General features: G+C 36.9%; 1 protein-coding gene across 2 annotated transcripts in view; it reads left to right on the top strand.

The window, feature by feature from the left end:
* LOC135597411 (uncharacterized) overlaps positions 1-20,666 on the top strand; it is a 64,110-nt gene that overhangs the window by 41,343 nt on the left and 2,101 nt on the right. For both annotated transcript variants that reach the window (XM_065090324.1, XM_065090325.1), the window contains exons 20-35: positions 3,365-3,563; positions 3,641-3,781; positions 3,889-3,932; positions 5,942-6,025; positions 8,480-8,548; positions 8,655-8,731; positions 8,817-8,886; positions 9,167-9,316; positions 10,559-10,624; positions 10,954-11,098; positions 11,188-11,252; positions 11,335-11,400; positions 13,774-13,867; positions 16,791-16,827; positions 16,901-16,958; positions 20,218-20,328. In XM_065090324.1, the coding sequence (XP_064946396.1) occupies positions 3,365-3,563; positions 3,641-3,781; positions 3,889-3,932; positions 5,942-6,025; positions 8,480-8,548; positions 8,655-8,731; positions 8,817-8,886; positions 9,167-9,316; positions 10,559-10,624; positions 10,954-11,098; positions 11,188-11,252; positions 11,335-11,400; positions 13,774-13,867; positions 16,791-16,827; positions 16,901-16,958; positions 20,218-20,328 (1,476 nt within the window). The remainder of the gene's footprint in view (positions 1-3,364; positions 3,564-3,640; positions 3,782-3,888; positions 3,933-5,941; positions 6,026-8,479; positions 8,549-8,654; positions 8,732-8,816; positions 8,887-9,166; positions 9,317-10,558; positions 10,625-10,953; positions 11,099-11,187; positions 11,253-11,334; positions 11,401-13,773; positions 13,868-16,790; positions 16,828-16,900; positions 16,959-20,217; positions 20,329-20,666) is intronic.

The raw sequence follows: 20,666 nt of genomic DNA, 5'->3' as shown, positions 1-20,666 counted from the left end.
CTAACTCGAAGAATTCGGTACTCATGCATAGGCTTGTATGCGGACGATGGAATGTTCGCGGCCATCCCAAGGCGACCGAAACTCGACGCCATGGAGCATTAAAACTTTCTCTTTGGCATGTGAAGGATACGTCCGTAAGAGGCTGAAGTGTGCAGCAAGTTCAGCATGTTGCTAGGCCTTAAGTAGTGCATCGGGGTTTGTATTGACGTGAGGTCACAACCTAGCAAGTGCGTTTGCAGGAGGTAGAACAATGCACAGTTTGTTCAGCAAATTGGAGTAATCCAAGGGGATGGTGGTCTCCGAAACTTTCAGAGAGAAAGAAGCGTAGAGAGATGTTGCTCCAACGGGATAGTTATCCAGGAGGGATAGATCCCGGTTCTCCAGAAGGAGAATCATGTGCAATAGATCGCACATGTTGAGGAAGAGTACCTCAAAAACAACAACTCTACGAAGCTCAATGGACCGAGCAAGCGGTGAGGAGTCGTCGCATGATCTCGTTTGAGATAATACATTGGTCGATGCATTGCGAGATCAAGTGGGGGAGCAACCCAAAACAACACAAATGAAGGCACACTTGGAGTCGATATAAAGATCGGACTCAAGGGAGGGCTAATCCGTGGAATGGTGGAAGCAGCATGGCGGATCAAAGGTTCGACTACTCAAAAACAGCAGCGGAGAGCAGCTGGGAGCCAGGAGGCGCATTGCAGTTGGAGCAGAAGATTGAAGACTTAGCAAAGGTAAGGAGTTGCAGTGTCGGCAAAGGCTTTGACGAGGACGTCGAAGGAATAAGTGGGGGAGAATGTCACGGACAAACTTCTAAACAGGATATTTGATGTAATGCTTATGTATGTCCATGTCTTTTGGTATGTTCATGCTTTGCACAGCATGTAAAGGGATGACCGAAGGCTTAATAGTCTCATTTTAGTTGGGTTGGTGGCCACTTTAGGCTTGTAAATAAAGGTTGTGTCATGTGGACACTTGTGAGAGATTTTCGGTCTGTAATGGACTATTTTGACCCTTTGTTGTGCAACTGTTTAGAGTTTGTAAAGTCTGTTTGTAATTTGCATTGTCTATGAAGTGTTCTCGGAAATGTTTGCTTGTGGGTCCCGAGTGAGGCGTTTTCTCTAACCCGTTTTCTCTTTTGTGGGTCCTAAGGGATCATGGGAGGCTTCGGGGAGACTGACCTTTGCGGACGGATAGGCAAGGATGCCGCATGACTTAGGCAAAACCAACTAAGTCCGTGACACTTCGGTATATATCGATGTACCATTTATCGGTACACTGGTACCAATCTATATGGACCGGCTCAGCCGTAGATCAATATGCTTGGTATGAGATGACAAACCTTGCGTGAGTGATATATTTGGTAGTAGGACTCGATGATTTTGATCCTTTCTCTTAGCAGATTTACGTCTCACCAAGGATTCGAGAAGATTATTGCAGGAAGACGATATTCCAAAAGGGAAAACAATCTATTTCGTTATTATTAAGTACCTAAACACGGAACTATTGAAAGTACTTCATAAGCAATAAAGTTCGGACTTCTCATGCATAAACTTTGACATCTTTGAGGCTGCAGGTTGCATCTGTAGTTGCCTCGAGCTGTCTCCTTTTCTTTCCTCAACCGCCTACATCTCTTCTTGAGGCTCTTGGTAGATGTAGCTTCTATTGGAGTTGCCGCAGCTGCTAGAGTTGAGGAAGAAGAGGCTGCGGATGGATGAAGAAATTGATCTCTCCTTAGAGGTAGCTGGAGGCTGGTTGTTGATCTCTCCTTAGGGCTTGCTGAAGGTTGGCTTCTTGATGTCTTCCTTGCTGATGAAGTTGTTGTTGCAGGCTTTTGATGCTTCATTGAGTCTAACGCACCCCTGGCTTTATAGATTTGGAGGAGAGGACTCCAAGCTGAGTGAGTGAGGACTCCTAGCTAGGTTGGATTTTCAGTAAGAGTCCAACTTGACTTCCAATTATGAGGCCAACTCTCCCTCCAATCCAAGTCAAACTCGGATTGAGCTAGATGGGTTCAATTTGACCCTTAAATTTGGATTTGAGTTTAAGCATGGTTCGACCAAATTGGAACTGAATCAGAGTTTGACTCGAACTCTGGTTGAGTTGAACTGAAGTACAACTCGAACTGGGGTTGAGTTAAATTGGAGTATGGCTTAAGCCTTGAACTGGGTTTGATCATTCCTGATTAGTGAGACTTAATATCTTCTCCACATTAGAGCATTATTGTTTTTCACTAGGTATGCAAGATTCTGATTCCACCTACCCCCTTGATTATTCTAAATCTAATCATTACATTTTTCTTATGTGCATATAGGACATAAATCTTTAATACTTTATGCTTGAAAACTTTCTAATCCGAAATATGGTGAATGTACTTTTCCTTTTACCTAAATAAGAACTTGAGTCAGGAGAAAACAATTGGTAGGCTTTATCAGTTCCAAATCATTGAAATGGTGATATATCTTTTGCTTGAAATCCACAATAAATTTCTCTTTTGATGAATGGAGGTTGATGTGATAAACGATTCAAAGTGCTCTATTGAGTAAGCATGAAATTGATCCACTTTCCGGTGAAATCCTTTATATGGCGACTAACTCTATAGGATGATTTAAATATCGACAAATATTTTCTTTCATTCAACACTGTATGTGTTCTTTCTCTGTTCACAACCTTTCTCTGTCCACATTCAGCTGGTGAGAATTCATATTTCATGAATATGGAACCTGTTGAATTTAACATAGTATGAGCATATTCACCTTTACAATGATAGACCCCAAATTTCTCTTTTTTAAGTTACAAAAAACCTCCAACTGTCACACTTGATTATGCTTGTGAGAAATCCTTCCTAATTCACATCTTTGTTGAGAAAATTTCTTTTGTAGTTCCTTATATAAGGACTCAGAAAATACCAGATCCCCATCTACATAAGGCTTGTAGTGGAGGGCCATTATAAGGTTTGTACCATGATACCATCTCATATTATCTATTCGAGGACCAAAACATAGTTTCCTTAGAAGGTACTGTTGAATCCATGGAAGATGGTCACCACTAGATTCACTTCTTGAAATTAAATATTTTTCCTTTTTGTTGTCTTTTATATACTGAGTTCCTCAAAATTTCATTTCTTCAAACAGTTAATGCTGTTAAAATGGGGTTCCTGGTCAAAAGTTGGAGTCCAAATAATTAACATGCATATATACATTTTTTCTATTTTCATAGCATTTTCCCCTTATTTTATGGTTTTAATACTAACATTCTGTGAGCTAGCAAAACATTCAATGTTATTTCAGTTTTGCCATTTTCAGTATTTGCTTTTTTGAACTATTATTAGTTACTGCTTGTCATCTGTGATATGTACCAGGTTGGAGTGGATAACATGTGTATCCTTGTCCATGCTGTCAAACGCCAACCGTGTGAGTTGCTTTTAGAAGAACGGATAAGTAATGCACTTGTGGAAGTTGGGCCATCCATCACCCTTGCTAGTTTGTCTGAAGTTTTGGCCTTTGCTGTTGGTAGTTTTATACCAATGCCAGCATGCCGTGTTTTCTCCATGTTTGCTGGTCTGATTGTCATACCTCCTTTTCTTTCCTGAGAAGTTTAATGCGAGTCTAAATTAATTATGACTTTTCTTGTGCAGCACTGGCAGTGTTATTGGATTTCTTTTTGCAAGTAACAGCTTTTGTCTCGCTGATAATCTTTGACTTCTTAAGAGCTGAAGATGACAGAGTAGATTGTGTTCCATGTATTAAACTTCAATCAAGCAAGATCTCTGATGAAGGTGTGTAATAATAAGTGGTGACTGTCTCAATCTTTTGTCATTAACAAGCATCTCTTGCTAACTTTTTCATACTCCACATGAAATATTGTAAATTTACACATGTTTAGGTACTGTCAAAGAAGATCCTGGGTTGCTTGCACGTTATATGAAGGTATAGTCTTGTACTTCCTTTTTATTTGACAATTGTATCAGTGGACATGTGTTTAGATTTAATTTTAATTTCCTTTCTTTTATTCCTTTAGGTTTGTCAACATCAAATTTTTTTTCTCTTTTTGACACCAAACGTTAAACCAATCTTGACTTAGACTATGGGAAAGCATGCTGCTTATTTCTTGCTCCCAATATATGGCGACATGATTTTCTGCTTTTTTGTGGTTACTTCTTCTACCTCCAAGCAAGTGTGAACAATCCTTTAGATGAAAACTGAATTTGTGGAAGCAAAAAGCATTTTGCACACTGATAATGAGATTCTTTCCAATTTTAAAAGTTCATTCAGAAATCCCTTTAACAAGGAACTACTCCTTACTCGAATTCCTAGTAAGGATAAAGGATTTAAATTCTTTCTGATTTTTAAGATGTTCTGAAAAAACTGGATAAAAGATTTAAACTCTTTCTGATTTTTAAAAGTTTGTCTGAAAAACCCTACAAACAGAGAATTACTCCTTACTCAAATTCCCAGTCAAGAATAATGATTTGTTCTTCTTTTGTTTTTTTACTTTTATTTTCCGAATTATTTACTACTTTTTCTCTTCAAAGTTCTTTCCTTTTTTTCCTTTTCCAACTTTGATGAGAAAACACTTTCTTTGTGCAACTCAAACCTAATGTATTTACCCAGTGCACTAGGCTCCTTTCAACGTGGGATTTGGGGAGGGTCAATATATGCAGCCATGCTAATATAGAGAGGTTGTTTTGGTGACTCAAATCTCAGACTCATTGATTGCAATGGAGTAACCATACCCTAGTCAATGTACTTATCTTTGAATGTATAGATACATATATAAATCCATTAATATGATCATGATCATGCTGACCTTTCATGTAGTGGTTTAGGATATCACTCTTTCATGGAGTCTGCGGGGATTTGACTTTTGCAGCTTCAAATATGAAATTCATCAAATAGTAACTGTGAATCATATCACTTTCTTTTGCAACATACGTTGAGAAACACATACCTAAGTTTCAATTTTACAAAATATGACAGCAAGAAAAAATCAATTGACAGAATTAGTTCAGTTCCATATCTTTGTCTCTTTTTGTGTCTTAGATTGCAACAAGTCACCCTCGGATTAGTTGATATTTTCACAAATTTTATGAATAAATCCCTTATTTTTATATTTGTTATTCCTTAGTTTAATTTTGAATCTATTCCTTGGAATAAAATAAATCTTTGAAATTTTATAACTTTGAATTATATTGCATGTAAGGACTGCATAAAAATCATCCTATCATTCCAATCTTTTGTAAATTCTATAAAGTACATGACCCCTTGTTGAATCTCAATAAAAAAAATTATTTCAACTTTTACTCTATCCTAAAGTAGTATTCAAGGATGTTTCGCTCGGACCAGTACGAAATGGATGGTATGTACTAGTTCGGGCCGAGCATGAACTAGTATGCGAATTGCCCCCATTTTGGGTGGTCTGCTGTGACCCACCAAAACATGTCTGCGCCAACCCGGTTAATCAAAACGTTAGGAATGTGAGTGCCTTTAGCCTCTTGCTGCCACTCATTGTTCGCCACTCGCTTTAGCCTCTTGTTAGCCAGTAGCAGTTTGTTGGCTATGACAACCAACTGTAGTGATGATTCCTTGTCCAGATGGGTTTCATTGAACAATATGCCTATAATTTGTCATGATGAATCTACAATAGGATGACTGAGTATCTAGAAAATTTGTTCAAATCTGATTCACCAATTTCTTTGTTGTTAAAATCACTTTTCTATCACATTTTTATTAAATATATTTCATTTATGTATGCTTTTGTTACATTACCAGTCAGTTTATGATTTGAATGTGTGCTGCACCTTTAAAAGATTAAGAAATTTTATATAAATAATGTTGGGCTTGTACATTTCTATTTCCAGTTTGAATTCGTTTGGTCTTTGGTTAGTATTTCCTGATTTTAGTAACCATTTCCTTGGATTTCCATTGATATATTGCAGGAAGTTCATGCACCTCTTCTTAGCCTTTGGGGAGTTAAAATTATTGTAATAGCTGTCTTTGTTGGATTTGCTTTTGCAAGCATTGTGAGTTACTCTATAACAGTATAGGCTGTGTATAATTTTTTGATTTAGTTACTTGGTAGTTGTTGAAGAACTGCATCACTAGAGCTATAGTCTCTTATTGGATGATACATTTTTTGATTGAATGTTTCCAATAAAATTAGACATTATGCATGTTGTAAATTGTGCCGAGGAATTAAAAGACTGTTTAAAGGTTGAGGTTTATGGTTTGTACGATACTGGCCAATGTTTGCAGTTGCCTTTTTTTTCATGTGGTGTACTACTAGTACTTATTGCTCATTATATGTTCTACTGTGCATCAAAACACCTCTTGGATTTATAGATTGGCACATGATTTAGCCCCTTTATGGGGTCATTATGGAAAAAACCAAACATCTTATTGACAGTAAGCTGTGTTCTTTTTTGGATATCTTACATGAGCTTACGATACTGAAGTTCTTACTTCTATTGCTTTATTTATTGTTTAAATTGTTTTGAAACTTCATATTTGTATTTTTCAGTGTCAGAATTCCTATTATGCTGCTGAGTTTTTTTCAGCAAATAATTATGTACGAGTTTCTTTCTGTTTTTGCTTCCTTATCCCAAGGCAGTTACAGCAACTCCCAACTGTTGCACAGAAGCCTTGAAAGGACACCATTTTCCATGATTAGCTCTAAATTCTGGACGACTACGGTGCCTTTTTTTGGATTTCTTTTTGTGGATGCCTACGGCACTGCCTTGAATTGTTGTCTAGCTTGATATGATACTATCCAGATGTGCCTTGAAACTTCACAGACGTATGGCACTTAGGTAATTATAGGACACAGTTTGAGATTAATCTTTGATAGTCCAAAATGATACACATTGTTGATCTTTAACTATTGAGCCTAACAGCTGATATCATGAACTTTTTAATGTCTTTAGTTTTTGAAGCAAAAGTGGTCTATCTTTTTTTCTTCTTTTTAGTTTGCTTGTTCCATACAAGGATCTTTGGATTCATAAAACCTAGTATTGATAATGCTCCACTTAAAACTTAGGATATTTGCTCACATGCTGCATTTTCAATGTCGTCTTGCAGATAGACTGGCATGTGTTGTCAGCATGGTTCAGCATGTCATTGTGTCGATGTTGGCATGCTGGTGGGGTGAAGTTAAAAATAAAAGAGAGAATGTAAGCAAGAGAGAGAGAGAGAGAGAGAGAGAGAGAGAGAGACCCAAAAAGGACATACCTCATAAGCCTTTGGATGCTTGTCAGACCATGGGAAGGAGTGTGCCTGAGCTGAGGATAAAATAGGTGAACTGATGAAATGAGAGTGAAGAACTGATTGGTGTGCTGCACTGTAGAAATATCCTAATCTAAGATCAGAGATGGGTGCTGGTTGCTTATTCTGACTTAAAAGAAATTTTAGTTCAGTTGAGTCAGATCAAGTCACAAATTGGTCCAAGCTACCATTGTGTCAAGAAACAATTAGAAAGGGATTAGATACTCTCAGAGGTGTTAGGTGAAGAGTTGTTTTCAGTCATCGGCTGATGCATATTGAGTGTTGGGTGGAGCGGTGCAAGTTTCCATGTATAGTGATATTTAGACTTTAGTTGATTCATTTCAGTTGTTGGTAACAGCAACAGGATAATTTGTTTGTTGTTATGGCTTAGTCTTGTTACAAAATAGGAGAGTGATATTACAGGTGAGACAGTGAGACAGGTGACATGGTTCCTTGTATGCCAGTCTTTTTTTCCTGCACAGTAAGCCCTCGTGTATACTCTTTCAAACAACTCCTTAAGATTAGGACCAATTTTTCTATTATATATTTTGGTGATAAATCATGTACAAGATTTCTGGTAAGCCTTTCTCTGACTGCTGTTCTTTGACTGTTCATAAGTTTCCTTAAAGGAGTTGTTTGGTGCAGGCTTTCTTCCTATCATAAAGTAAACAATCTCTGGTTAACAGAAACCTCTCACTAGCATGTTGGAGTTAGATTTTAACTTGCTTGGAAGAGTGTCGGACCTCTGCATGTCTGCTTCAAGATAATTTAATTTGTTTTCTCCTTTTGTACATTGTTGTTATTAATGAACTGGTGCTGTTTATAAAACATATGAAATTTGTCACAATAATAAGACTCCAGTAACTAACCTAATGCAAACATAATTAATTTGTGTATATGCTGACTTTTTTCCAATGTCTTTTTTTGTTTGCTGTCGTGTTTTTTGTTTTATTGTTGGACATTGCTATATTTCTCTTTTGTCATCAAGTATTCATACATTTATCTTCTGTTTATGCTATCTTTTATGCAAGTTCTTTTCCAAATTCTTGACTGCAAACTGTAATAATTTGATTTCCTTTGATGTATTGCAACAAAAATGATCCATGGTGCCAAACTTGTGTATCTGGATCTTATTTTTGCTATCTAACAATCAACAAATGAAAACTAGTTTCTCCTATGTGGATACTGATTCTTTTCTATTCCTTGGAATATGTAAGGCACTATGTACTCGAGTTCAACCTGGTTTGGAGCAGAAAGTTGTCCTTCCTCGTAACTCATATCTCCAGGTGCACTCAAGGAGTATTATCTATGTTTACTTACCTTGGCGAAGCAAGATACTCAATCTTCATTGTTCTCAACTTAATTACATGATTGCTATTGTGCTATTCTCAGGATTATTTTGATGATCTTGCAAAGTATCTCAGAGTGGGACCACCGTTATACTTTGTTGTAAAGGACTTCAACTACAGGTTTTTTTTTTCATTAGCTTTAATTAACGGTGCCATAGGATAGTCATCACATTTTGAACCTTATTTTTTAATTTTCTTTTTCCAGTTTGGAAGCAAGAAATACAAACCAAATATGCTCAATCAGCCAATGTGATTCAAATTCTCTTTTGAATGAGGTTTGATTGTTTTCATCATCATAATCTTGTCTTACAGATAAAACTAGTGCATTGATGGGTGTAGGGTACAATTTATTCTGTTTCTTGAGGATTAACTAATCAACATATCTGTTAATGAATTATTTTCTCGTCACTGACTTAAACCTAAATTAAATGCCAATTATGCTTTGAATATTTCATTGATTTTTAAGGGGTTGTAGTGTCTGCTTCTAGTGATCATGTTGAACTAGGCAAACCATTATTGCCTAATTAAAATTTTCTATGATGTACTCTTAAGCAGATTACAAAAGCATCATTGGTACCAGCATCAAGTTATATCGCTAAACCTGCTGCTTCATGGCTTGATGATTTTCTTATATGGTTATCCCCAGATGCATTTAGTTGCTGTCGGGAGTTTGTGAATGGGAGCTATTGCCCTCCTGATGATCAGGTTGTATGGCTTTTTAACTTGCCTTGCTTTGCAATTGAGTATTTATGATATTCAGAGTAAAAATGATTTTACTGATCTTACTAGGTCTACCAGTAAGCTTATTAGTTCCCCTATTCACTCGTTGTAGTTTTGTTGTTGTGTACATATATGGAGTGTGTTCTTACACTTGGATGTAGATAGATTATCGATTTATACATATGGTGTAGCTCATTGCATTTATTGTTGTATCACGACATAAAGGAATAATGTGGAGATCATGGTTCTACCAATCCACCTTGTACATACTGATGCGCAGGTTACTGGCATGCAGACCATCCTGAACCAGTGGTCCACTTTGAAAATAGAGCTTACAATCTGATTAGCCTGGTTCTTTTTTTTTGAAGTGAACAGTTTTCTTTTAATTCTAATAATCCAACGCACAGCCCTCAGGACCTCTCTCTCTCTCTCTCTCTCTCAGTCTGCCCATGCCCATCACCTGTCATAGTGCCCGTCGGCTCCAGCACCTACCCCTCTCTGGCCCTGCTGGCCACCTTCTGCCCATGTGTTAGAGCATCAAAAAAGGACTAGACTACGTACCAGTCCCAACTGGCACAGGTCTGGTACCTGAAACTGAAAACCTTTCACCATGCCTAGGCCTTCAGCTTTATTTATCTGAAGCTAAAGTAAAGGAACTTGTTTAGCAATTGCTTTAGTTGTTTGGATCTTCTATTTTGTTATATTTTCAATTCAATGATAGCTGACCATGGTTGCTGTATATATCATGTATCTATAGCTTCTATTTACTGGCATAAACTCAATCATATTAAGCAAAGAGCACTTAGTTCATAATATACCATACACAAATTTATTCGAATTTGATTAGATTTGGCTTTAATCAGTAAACTTACTCCAGATTCCCTTCTGACAGTGCCAGTCGGGTGCTAGTTTGTCACTAAATATTGGCCTATTGATTTAGCTAGAGTCAACTATTCAGGGAAAAAGATTAGAGCTGACTTGTTTTTGTTTGTACTTTGTACTTTGTAAATATAGCTACGATCTGATTGTTTAGCAGTTACATGTTCTTTCATTGGCTAAATATTGAACAGCATGGGAACTCTGTCAAAAATTTCAATTTTTGTGGATGATTTCTCTTTTTTTGGTGTTCACTAGTTTTTATGACAATCATTACTATTAGAAGAAACTTCTATGAGATGTATCATCCTTGAACTAGTTTATATGCTTACATGATTATTTTGCTCTCAGCCTCCTTGTTGCCAACCAAATGATGGATCATGCACCTTAGGGATAGAATGCAAAGATTGTACTACGGTATGACATCTTCCCATCTTCATAAGTTTATTGAATATGCTGTGAGCATCAGCCAGTTTTTTCATAACAAATAGCACCCATTGTGAGAGTAAGATGGACAAGGTTCGTTAACCTAAAAAATTGTTAAGATATGACACTTGCAGTGTTCAGTTCAAAGCAATCATTTATAATATTAAAATTTAAAACTTGATGTTGATTGATACTATAGTAATAGTTTATCAAATTATTATTTCTTTGTTTCAGGAGCTTAATTTTCTGAAACATTGTATCCTAAATGGTCTGATCCAGTTATTGGATGTTCTAAAACTTACAATATTTTGTGCTTTCAGTGCTTCCGCTATTTAGATTTGCACGATGGTCGACCATCAACAGTGCAATTCAGGGAAAAGCTTCCTTGGTTTCTCAATGCTTTGCCATCTTCTAATTGTGCCAAGGGTGGTAAAGGAGCTTACACAAGTAGTGTGGATCTCTCTGGTCTGTACTATGTTGTCTACCTTCTTTGTCATTGGACGAAGTGTTTAATACTTTAGCTAAGGCAAATTTCATGATTATGTGTATTTCAGGCTATGAAAGTGGTATAATTGAAGCATCGGCTTTTCGTACTTATCATACGCCACTTAATAAACAAGTAAGGCCATGGGTCAAAACTATTTTAGCATCACTAATTGTTATCTCTTGGAACTTCAATTTTTTGTTGTTTCTCACTTCAGAGTGACTATGTGAACTCAATGAAAGCTGCACGGGATTTCAGTTCTAAGATGTCTGATTCACTGAAGGTATGATGCATTAATTTCTGAGATACCTGGTATAATTCTGATTACACTGTTATAATGATTGTCATTTTGTGTGAATATTTTTCTGGCATGATGAATTTTTGTGCCATATCAGTCTCAAGACCACTTGAACTCGAACTGCTGAATTAATTTATTTTCTCTACATGTCAACATTTACCCATGGGGATCTTCCTCTAAATGCCACTAGAGAGTTTCATGGTGTTGAGATGAATGACATTTTTTTTCTACAAAACTTTTTCTTGATTGACACGTTTCAAAATTGGTTGTGCCATACATTGGTACCTTGGCCACAATCAGAATGGAATTTTTCAATACCTTTCTAGCACTATACAGTTCAGCCTGTGTGGGCATGTGATGATCAAAACAACAGTGCAGAGCATAAAATGTGTTGCTATCTATGGTCTAACACCACATGGTCTTTTGACCTGTTCAAGTGGCAGACATGACAAATTTAAAGAACACCAAAAATCCTATTTTGTTTTAGTACAAGAGGGAATTGGTCAAATAATTAGCCCATTTTTAGGACCATTCAGGAAGCACACTCAGGAGTTCTCTTTTAAAGTTCTAAAACAAGCCATGGAGTCCCAATTATTTGGTGTTGGCTCTATGAATCTTTTCTGGCCACTGAACTTTGTTGAGAGCAATGTGCTATGCTATAAGCATTCTTTTCACAAGATAATAAGTCAAATTGTAGCACAGCTAAGATGTCATTTTCAAGGTTATTTGGATCAGTGATTTAAAAAGCGCTAGACGCCAAAAGGCGCCAAGGTCCAAAAACGCCCGAGGCGCTAGGCGCTCGCCCAAGCGCTCGCCCAAGCGAAGCGAGGCGCTAAAATATAAAAATATATAATATAATTATTTAAAATTTTAAATAAAAATATGCTATTAAATTAAGAAAATCTATTAACAGTATTGAAAATTAATCATTTCAAATAAACTTAATATTAACAGTATACTGTATACTGAGCCTGCTGATTGAGAAACGAGGAAGCAGCGACGAGTGGCGACAGCGGCAGCGGCGAGCGGCGAGCAACGACAGCAGCAGTAGCAGCGGCAGCGGGAAAGGGAGCGGGAGGCGCGAGCGGCGACAGAGGCAGCGTTTGCGAGCAGCGACAGCGGCAGCGGGAGGCGCGAGCGGCGACAGAGGCAGCGTTTGCGAGTAGCGACAGCGGCGAGCGGCGACAAGAGCGACGAGCAGCGGGAGGCACGAGCGACGACAACAGCAGCGTTTGCCAGCAGCGACAGCGGCAAGCAGCGAGATCGAGATCGGGATCGGGAGTGGCAGCGGCAGCGGGTTAGAGTTGGGTAAGGGTTAGGGTTGGGTAAGGGTTATATCGGTTTAGTTAGTTCGATTGAACCAACTAACCAACCGAACTAGGACCGAACCAGACCTAAAATCCTGGTTCAGTCGCCTTAGTTTACCCAGGCGCTCGCCCGAAGCGCCCAGCGCCTGGGCTCGGGCGAGCGCCCAGACGGCGCCTGTTTGAAGCGCGCCGCCTGGGAGATTAGCGAGGCACTCGGGCCTCGCCTCGCCTCGCCCGAGCGCCTTTTTCAATCACTGATTTGGATCAGTTAACAGGATTGAAGTAGATGTTAGAATGAGATAGTTCAGGGCTTGGAACAACAACTTGTTGCTGCTATATAGTGGCTGCAAATGTATGGAGCACCAAAGTGTAGCTTATTCCCAGCTATTCCCAGCTATCATGGGTTCGCAAGGGGATAGCCTATCTGTGATCATACGAGGTAGTTCGATGGACATAGCAGATTATAGTATTAGCAATGGTTTTAAATCTTAGTCTGATACTTCGGCAACCCATTAGATTAGTACCATTCCTATTTGCTGGTGGTATACCGACCTGTACGACCCAGCATCAAGTTAGAAATAGTACAAAAATCAAATATCAATCAGTACCCACCTACATGGTGGTCCAATACGAGTACTTGGTCAGACTGATAAAAATCGGCTATTACATATACTGGTTTAATCGGTATTTGAAACCCTGGTATCATCAGTAAAGCAAATGTGAAGGTCTTGCAAAAGTACATAGCTAGCAATTATAGTGATTAGTTCAGTACTTCACCTGTTCATTATGTTTTCTTGTTAACTTGTTTAATTGCAGATTTTATAGATGTCATATGGTTTTCTAAATTTTTCTTGTATGTCTATAAGCTTAATCTTTTAGGTGTATGGTCTCATGTGTTATAGTGTTTTTATGGATTTTGGAATGTAAAACCATGTTATACATTCATAATTTTCTTTTAGCTTTCATTTGTTCTCTTATATTGGGAACTGCAGAAATTTTGATGTAAGAATTTTTCTTTTTGCATAAGCATTAATGAATGATTTAAATGCAGATGGAAATCTTTCCGTATGCAGTGTTTTACATATTTTTTGAGCAATATTTAGATATATGGAGGACTGCTTTGATCAACATCTCAATTGGCCTTGGTAAGTTTTCTCATTATCTTTTGCTATATCATGGTTATGTAGATTCTCTTGTAATAAAGCAATCGTAGTTTATTAATGATGTAGGACCTCATCCTAGTGGGTTATCATAGTGCTATTTTTCCTTTATCATTCAAGCATCTGCAATATTTAATGCGAAATCTCATGTGGGATCAGACATGTGCTTTACATAAGTTCTGACATATTCCTTTTTTTAGCCTTGCATCGTCAAAGGAGTGTGATCCACATTATTGCTTCAATAAGTCCATTATGGGCCCCAAAACTATATTGAGCCCTTGCTTAACCAAGAAAATCCCAGTTTGTAATGTATGGACAAAATTATCTGTTTTCAATTGTAACAAAACCAAGAAACATACTAGTTGGTAACATCTATAAAGTGGGACTTGTAAGCAGATCTCAAATTACCAGTAGCGGGCCACCAAATTTATATCACCTACGCTTGCCTTTTTCTTTTGGATGTGTGAAATTTGGACACATACACATGAAGTTTAACATCTAACACATCACAGATTAAACACACTGGTACCTATTGCTAAATGATATTACTGCTCACTTTGGTTAAATGCAATCACTATACGAAGAGAGAGAATGGAGAAGGGGAGGGGAGTGTGTTGCTAGATAAGGAAGAAGATGGGAAGGGTGAATGTATTGCTAGAGCCCCAAAGGTAGAGAGGAGTGGGAAGAGTGAAGGCTGGGGAAGAGATAAGGGAGGGGTTGGGGATTGCTTGAGCCAGAGAGAGGGAAGAAAGAGGATACAGGTGATGTACTATCAGTGACGAGGGGGGAAGGGAGAAGTGAGGATGGGGGGGTTAAGTGTCAATCGTTGAAAGGGAGGAGAGTTGACGACCCTTCGTTGACAACAAGCAGAATCGTCATTTGTCGGTCATGGTTTTGCTGCCAAGAAGGGGTTGGGGGGAGCGGGGGAGGTTTACAGTTTTAATTTGGACTTGATCAAACCAGACCAAGTGGCACGAACCTGACTCAAGTGGCATGAACTTGACTCAGTAACGATATGATAATCCTAACAAGGTTGATTAGTTGTATGATGCCCATGCCCAAGCACTCGCCTAGGCAGCACCCAAGCTTAGGAGTCTTGCTTGGTCCATGTTGAAGCACTCAAGCCTCGCCTGGCTGCCTATGCGAGCTCTCGAGCATCTGTTCATTACACTATGGAGTATAGAGTTAGATTATTACTTTTCTTAATTCTCTTTATTTTTTTTGTCAGGTGACATTTCCATTATTAATACAGTAAATCCAAGTGATGTCTTATTTTATTTCTAACCTCAACAAAACTCAAAAGAGAGAGCAACAATCATCCGAGGAACATGTTTAGGGCCAGGCTATTCCTTCGCTCCTTTCCATTTTTTCTTTATAGGTTACACTAGCACATCATGGTCATGGTCGATCTTTTTCTTTCCTTTTTTTTTCTAACCCACATACCATTTCAACCTTCAATTAGCAGCTAGCATGCTGAAGGCACTTAAATGTTTGGATGTAGGGCACTAGCATTACGTACAGTCTATTTTTAGTTAAATCTAACCTGCCAACATCACACTTCGTGATCTCCTTGTCAGATGTGGATTATAAAGATGCATATTATGTGCTAGTCAAAATTTGCAATACCACCTGGTATGGTTTGGTACGAGCAGTATGTATCTGACAGGTAAACCGGTAGTTGTACCCGGCAGGGTACTGCTCAGTATAGGTTGTATAGTCTTTGTACTGGGCATTATCTTTTTAGGCTTTGTACTGATACACAAAATTGTGAACCTTGGTCATAGTATTGTTAGCACACAATGAGCTACTACACTTTAATATGATTTGGTAATGAGTTGAGCCTGTCCTAAAAATAGTCGTTGCATGCCGGAATTCTTTATGATCCAAACTGTGAAACTTAATACACACTGCACAGAATTCTTTGCATCTTCTTTTGTAAGCCTTGCACCCTTGCCAGAATAAGTTTTGGTTCATAGAAACAATGAAATTGGCCTGCAGTCAACCTTAATAAGCACCCTGAAAACTTCTTGCGTTAACTAGGAGGACGTGGACTGCAGGAACCCTAGTCAATAACAAGAATAGGCCCGATCATCTCTGATATCATTGCCAAACTTGTAAACGATCTAAAATTGAATTTTTGAGAAGCAGCTTGTTGTTTTTCTGTGTTATGGTGCACTCAATTGGCATGATAATCCTCTCTTTGAATGGGGAGAGAGAAGTGGGAGGAAAACAAAAAACTATGTTACCTTTCCTCAAGAAGAGGATGAAGGAAAAAGAACCTTACTGAACTTTCTTGGGTGGCTTCCTACCAACTTTGAGGGCCTACAAAGACACAATGCCTGAAGGAGGGACAAGACTCCATGCAGCAAATTTGTAAATGGTGTTGCTGTAAAATGGAGAAACTAGTTATATGGAATGCTTAAAATTGGATGACAAATGACTCAGTTGAGCAGGATAGTTAGAAGAGGGATGGTAATAATCTGAACTTACACAGGAACTTTAGTCATGTTGGAAAGATAGGAAATTAATGATGGTTGCAGCTAGCAATCACATCATGTATTGCTTGTAAGTCATCCGGGACTTAGGCATTGTGCCATGTTGGCCAAAAGATGTATCTGCATCATTCCATCTTCTAGACATGCTTTGTAAATACTTGTCTGATTTTGTACCATCTTCCATAGGACTGATGTTTATTATTTGGCATCAATTTTGAGAAATATTCTTCAAAGTTTAGCATAAAATTAATGAGTTACTTGAAACATGAAAGCAACTACTCATAGTTTTAAGTATCTTTTCAGTTGAAAGGCCTTAAATAGAAAATTTTGTTTTGGAAGTGTTGTATTCACTATAATAGGGGAAGGTAGCAACTGAGTTATAAGCGCTGATGGATTTTGTTTTATATAAATAGGTGCTGTCTTTGTTGTTTGCCTGGTTCTCACTAGCAGGTATGGAATAAACTTTGTGATTAGTTGTTACCTGGTTTCATGTGAAATCTTAAAGCCTCACTTTTCTTTGCAGCATATGGATATCAGCAATAATTTTATTGGTATTGGCAATGATTGTCATTGATATGCTGGTAATTTATTCCCAACAACCATCTCCTTGCCAATTATTTTGTTACCCATCTGGCCATTTATATTATGCTTAGTTGATACATGTTTCTATTAGAAATTGCAATATTGTGGTATGTTTTCAAGTAAATTCCCCCACTGTGGGCCCTAGAACAGCCATAAATACTTAAAATTTTGATTTTTTTTCTTTACAGTTTTGTTTATCAAGTATTCTGTTTTACTCTTTATCTTGTAAACTTGAATATGTTTTTAGTTCTTCATCATCTGTTATGCATATGTTTTGCAAATTTGTAGCAACATATTATCTAATTTAAAAACTTAAAGATTATGTAATACGATCAAGGATATTAGTACAATTAAATATGAAGTATGTTTGTTTGGTAGGCCTTTTTGTAGACAATATAACAATGGTTGTTCTATGTAGCAACCACCTTTTCTTCTGAAATACCTCAATTAGATTCTCTTGCAATAATTAAGCAACTTATAAAGAAGCATACATATGTTTAAGAGTTTGATAAAGATGAATGTTCGTTTTTGTTCAGAAATGCTTTATGTTATTTGACTTGATGCAAAGATAGAAAGTACCTACAAATCTTTTCCATTATGATGATGAGATAAGGATTATACAGAGTTTAGAGAAATGAAGCCAAGAGAATAGGTGACGAGATATATTTAATGGATGATAAAAAGGAGGGATCAAGGAAAGTGATGGTCAGACTTCCAATCTTCATGTGCCTGTTGCTTCTTTTTTTCTCTCTTTGTTTTGCTCACTGCCGCATGTGTGTCAGATTATTGATAACCCAGTCTATAGTGATGTACAATCCTAAGATGAACTTGCAAGGACTTAGTGAACCTATAAATTTATAGTAGAAAGAAACAACAAAAATCCCTTATATTTGTCTTCATGAAATTGTATACTTTTGTCCTTTAACATTACATGGGGAAGAGTCAGGAGGCCAGTAAAGGTTAATTGAATGATAAATGAGTTTGCAGACCATATCATAATACTTCTCCTATTTAAATATCAAAATTATAAAGAGTTGAGCTAGCAATCCTGATCATTAGTTAGTTTCTCCAAACTAGGCATTTAACCAAATATATAAAAACAATAAATTGGTGGGAATGTAACTGTTTTCTGCACAGCCCATGGAACCTCTTGATTCCACTAAGGAATTTCTTTTATGACAATATAATATCCCCTTGTGAAAAGCTCCATATCATTCATGTTGACAATATAACAGCTGTCAAAACACTATTCCCTTTGCACTTCTGTTTGCGATTTTAAAATATGCTTCCTAATTCTAACAATGGCCTAATAGGAAATTTTGACAAGCAATAGATAAACAGGCAAATAGCAAAGTGAATGCTTGAGAGAACTAATTTAGGAAAATTAGTCATTCTCTCATAGAGAGGGTGGGCTTTGGTGCAAGGGTAAGGTGACTCTTGTATGAGATGGAAGACTAGTTTCAAATAGGAGGATAGGATCTTTATATTTAGACCCTCTCCAGATCCCTCATTGATGGTAGATTTATTTAGTCTTCTAGGAATGACCTTTGAAATGTTTTATTTTCATATTTTTAGAAACTGAAATCTCTTACCCAAGAAATTTTCTTTGAGCCAAGTCAAGAATTCTAATATCACTCCAGGTGTAATGACCTATATAGAGTGCATATTAAATCTTCTACCTAATGCATTGAACTCATCTTTAATGAATGGCTTTGAAGCATAGTTCATATGCTCTGATATGATCAAATTGGAAAATTTGATAGAAATGGATTGACATAAATTGTCTGATGTATAAAAACATGCAAAACTAACGTATATGCTTTTTAAAATATTTTAATGAAAATTATGAAGATTAATACATTAAAATTTTCTATGCTATCTGTTAATCATTTCATATAGACACAAATTTGTAGGTAAATATTAGATACGCCACACAAAAATCCAAAACTTATCTACTTACAATGAAAATTATGAAGATTAATACATTAAAATTATCTACACTATCTGTAAATTATTTCATACGGACACATCATATTGTAGACAAATATTATATATGTCACACAAAAATCCCAAAACTTATATTCTTACAATTTTGAAGTTATCAATGGATCCCAATGTGAACTTAGTACTTATTCTAATCACCATGCAAATGAAATATAGGGTAATGCAAAGATAAATAAAAAAAATATCATTTGAAAAGTGTATTTACTGCATCTGAAAATTGTTCTAGATCCCATGATATCTTCTTTCTCTATAATTGGATCTCTATTTCCTTAAGAATTAAGAGCTACCCTATCCTCCCATTTCCTCTCCCTATTTTCTGTTTGCAGTAAATGGCAAACAGAATGATAACAATGTCTTCTCCTCTATTTTGTGGTGCCTTCGATATGGACCGGATTCACTACTATGATGTGTAACTAGTACACCCACCAAGCAATTTCCTTGATAAATTTTTGGTGTTGCAACAATTCCAAATTGAAGAAATTCAAACACTAGCCATGGGAAATTACTGCTCATCATACACTGCTCTGTCAGTATCCTGTTACCAAGTTCAGCATTAGCCGCTTAACATTAGTCAAGTTTAAATTTTATTACAAATTATTTTAAAAATTGTTTGATGACTTTCTGATGTAATATAAGCATTGTTTTCAAGTAGCCTTGTGAACATTGGTTAATCAAACTTCAAAGCATTACAGGTTCAACATGATCCCTAATTTTGGCATCACATGGTATTACGATATATAGCCAACATCATGATTAAAATTACTGTATTCATCACATCAGGGTACTTAACTGACTGTTTGTTTTGCCATGTAGCATATTTCAAGATCCCTTTATTGTCTGGCATATGATCCTTGTTGTTTAAACCAATAAAAATCATGATAATCATGGACTCGTAGAGTCAACTGATAACTTTCAGGTGTAAATAGTGCAGAATTCTATGAACCAAGGTAAACTTCATATATTGACAAGCAAGCATACTCTATGGTTTAGAAAACTTCATTAGGAAGTTTAACAAGTATGACTCATTTGCAAGTTATTTGAATAAAATTTAGTATTGATCTTGTGAATATATCTTATAAATATGTTTGTTTTTCTATTCTTTTATGGTCCATATGTGAGTTGCAGAGTGCAATCACAGCTGAGTCTGATTTTATGAAAGGCTTAATGTTATATTTGTTTTCTTTCATTTCTTGTTATGCTGATATCTATAAAACACTTTACATTTTCACATTTCTAACACAAATATCATGGCAGGGAATCATGGCTGTTTTGGACATTCAGTTGAATGCAATTTCTGTTGTAAACCTTGTGATGTCGATAGGAATTGCTGTCGAGTTTTGTGTTCATATAACACACGCTTTCTTGGTGAGTATCAAATATGTTTGTTAGTCATATGGATATGATGTTGGGAAAACTTGTTTTCTGGCTATTTGTTTTCTTGTCAAACAAATTTAGGTTTGTTTCATATTTTTAGAACTCAGTGTAGTGTCTTTCAACAGTGTCTCTATGTAACAATTTAAGCCAATTTTCCAAGACCTTAGTTTCTTTTTTATTGACAAATAGGGCACCTTCTCTTTTGGTTTCACATCATTGTCTAGGGTTCAATCTCTAATGATTTGAGCACCACATCCTTCGAGATCAAGTTTCTTTTGGTCTAACCTGAATTACTTAGTGACCAACTGAAATCTGCAATCAAATGGTTT

The sequence above is a fragment of the Musa acuminata genome, chromosome BXJ1-11 (genome assembly GCF_036884655.1).
Source record: "Musa acuminata AAA Group cultivar baxijiao chromosome BXJ1-11, Cavendish_Baxijiao_AAA, whole genome shotgun sequence".
Classification (NCBI taxonomy): domain Eukaryota; kingdom Viridiplantae; phylum Streptophyta; class Magnoliopsida; order Zingiberales; family Musaceae; genus Musa; species Musa acuminata.
This window is presented reverse-complemented; position numbering and strand designations above follow the sequence as displayed.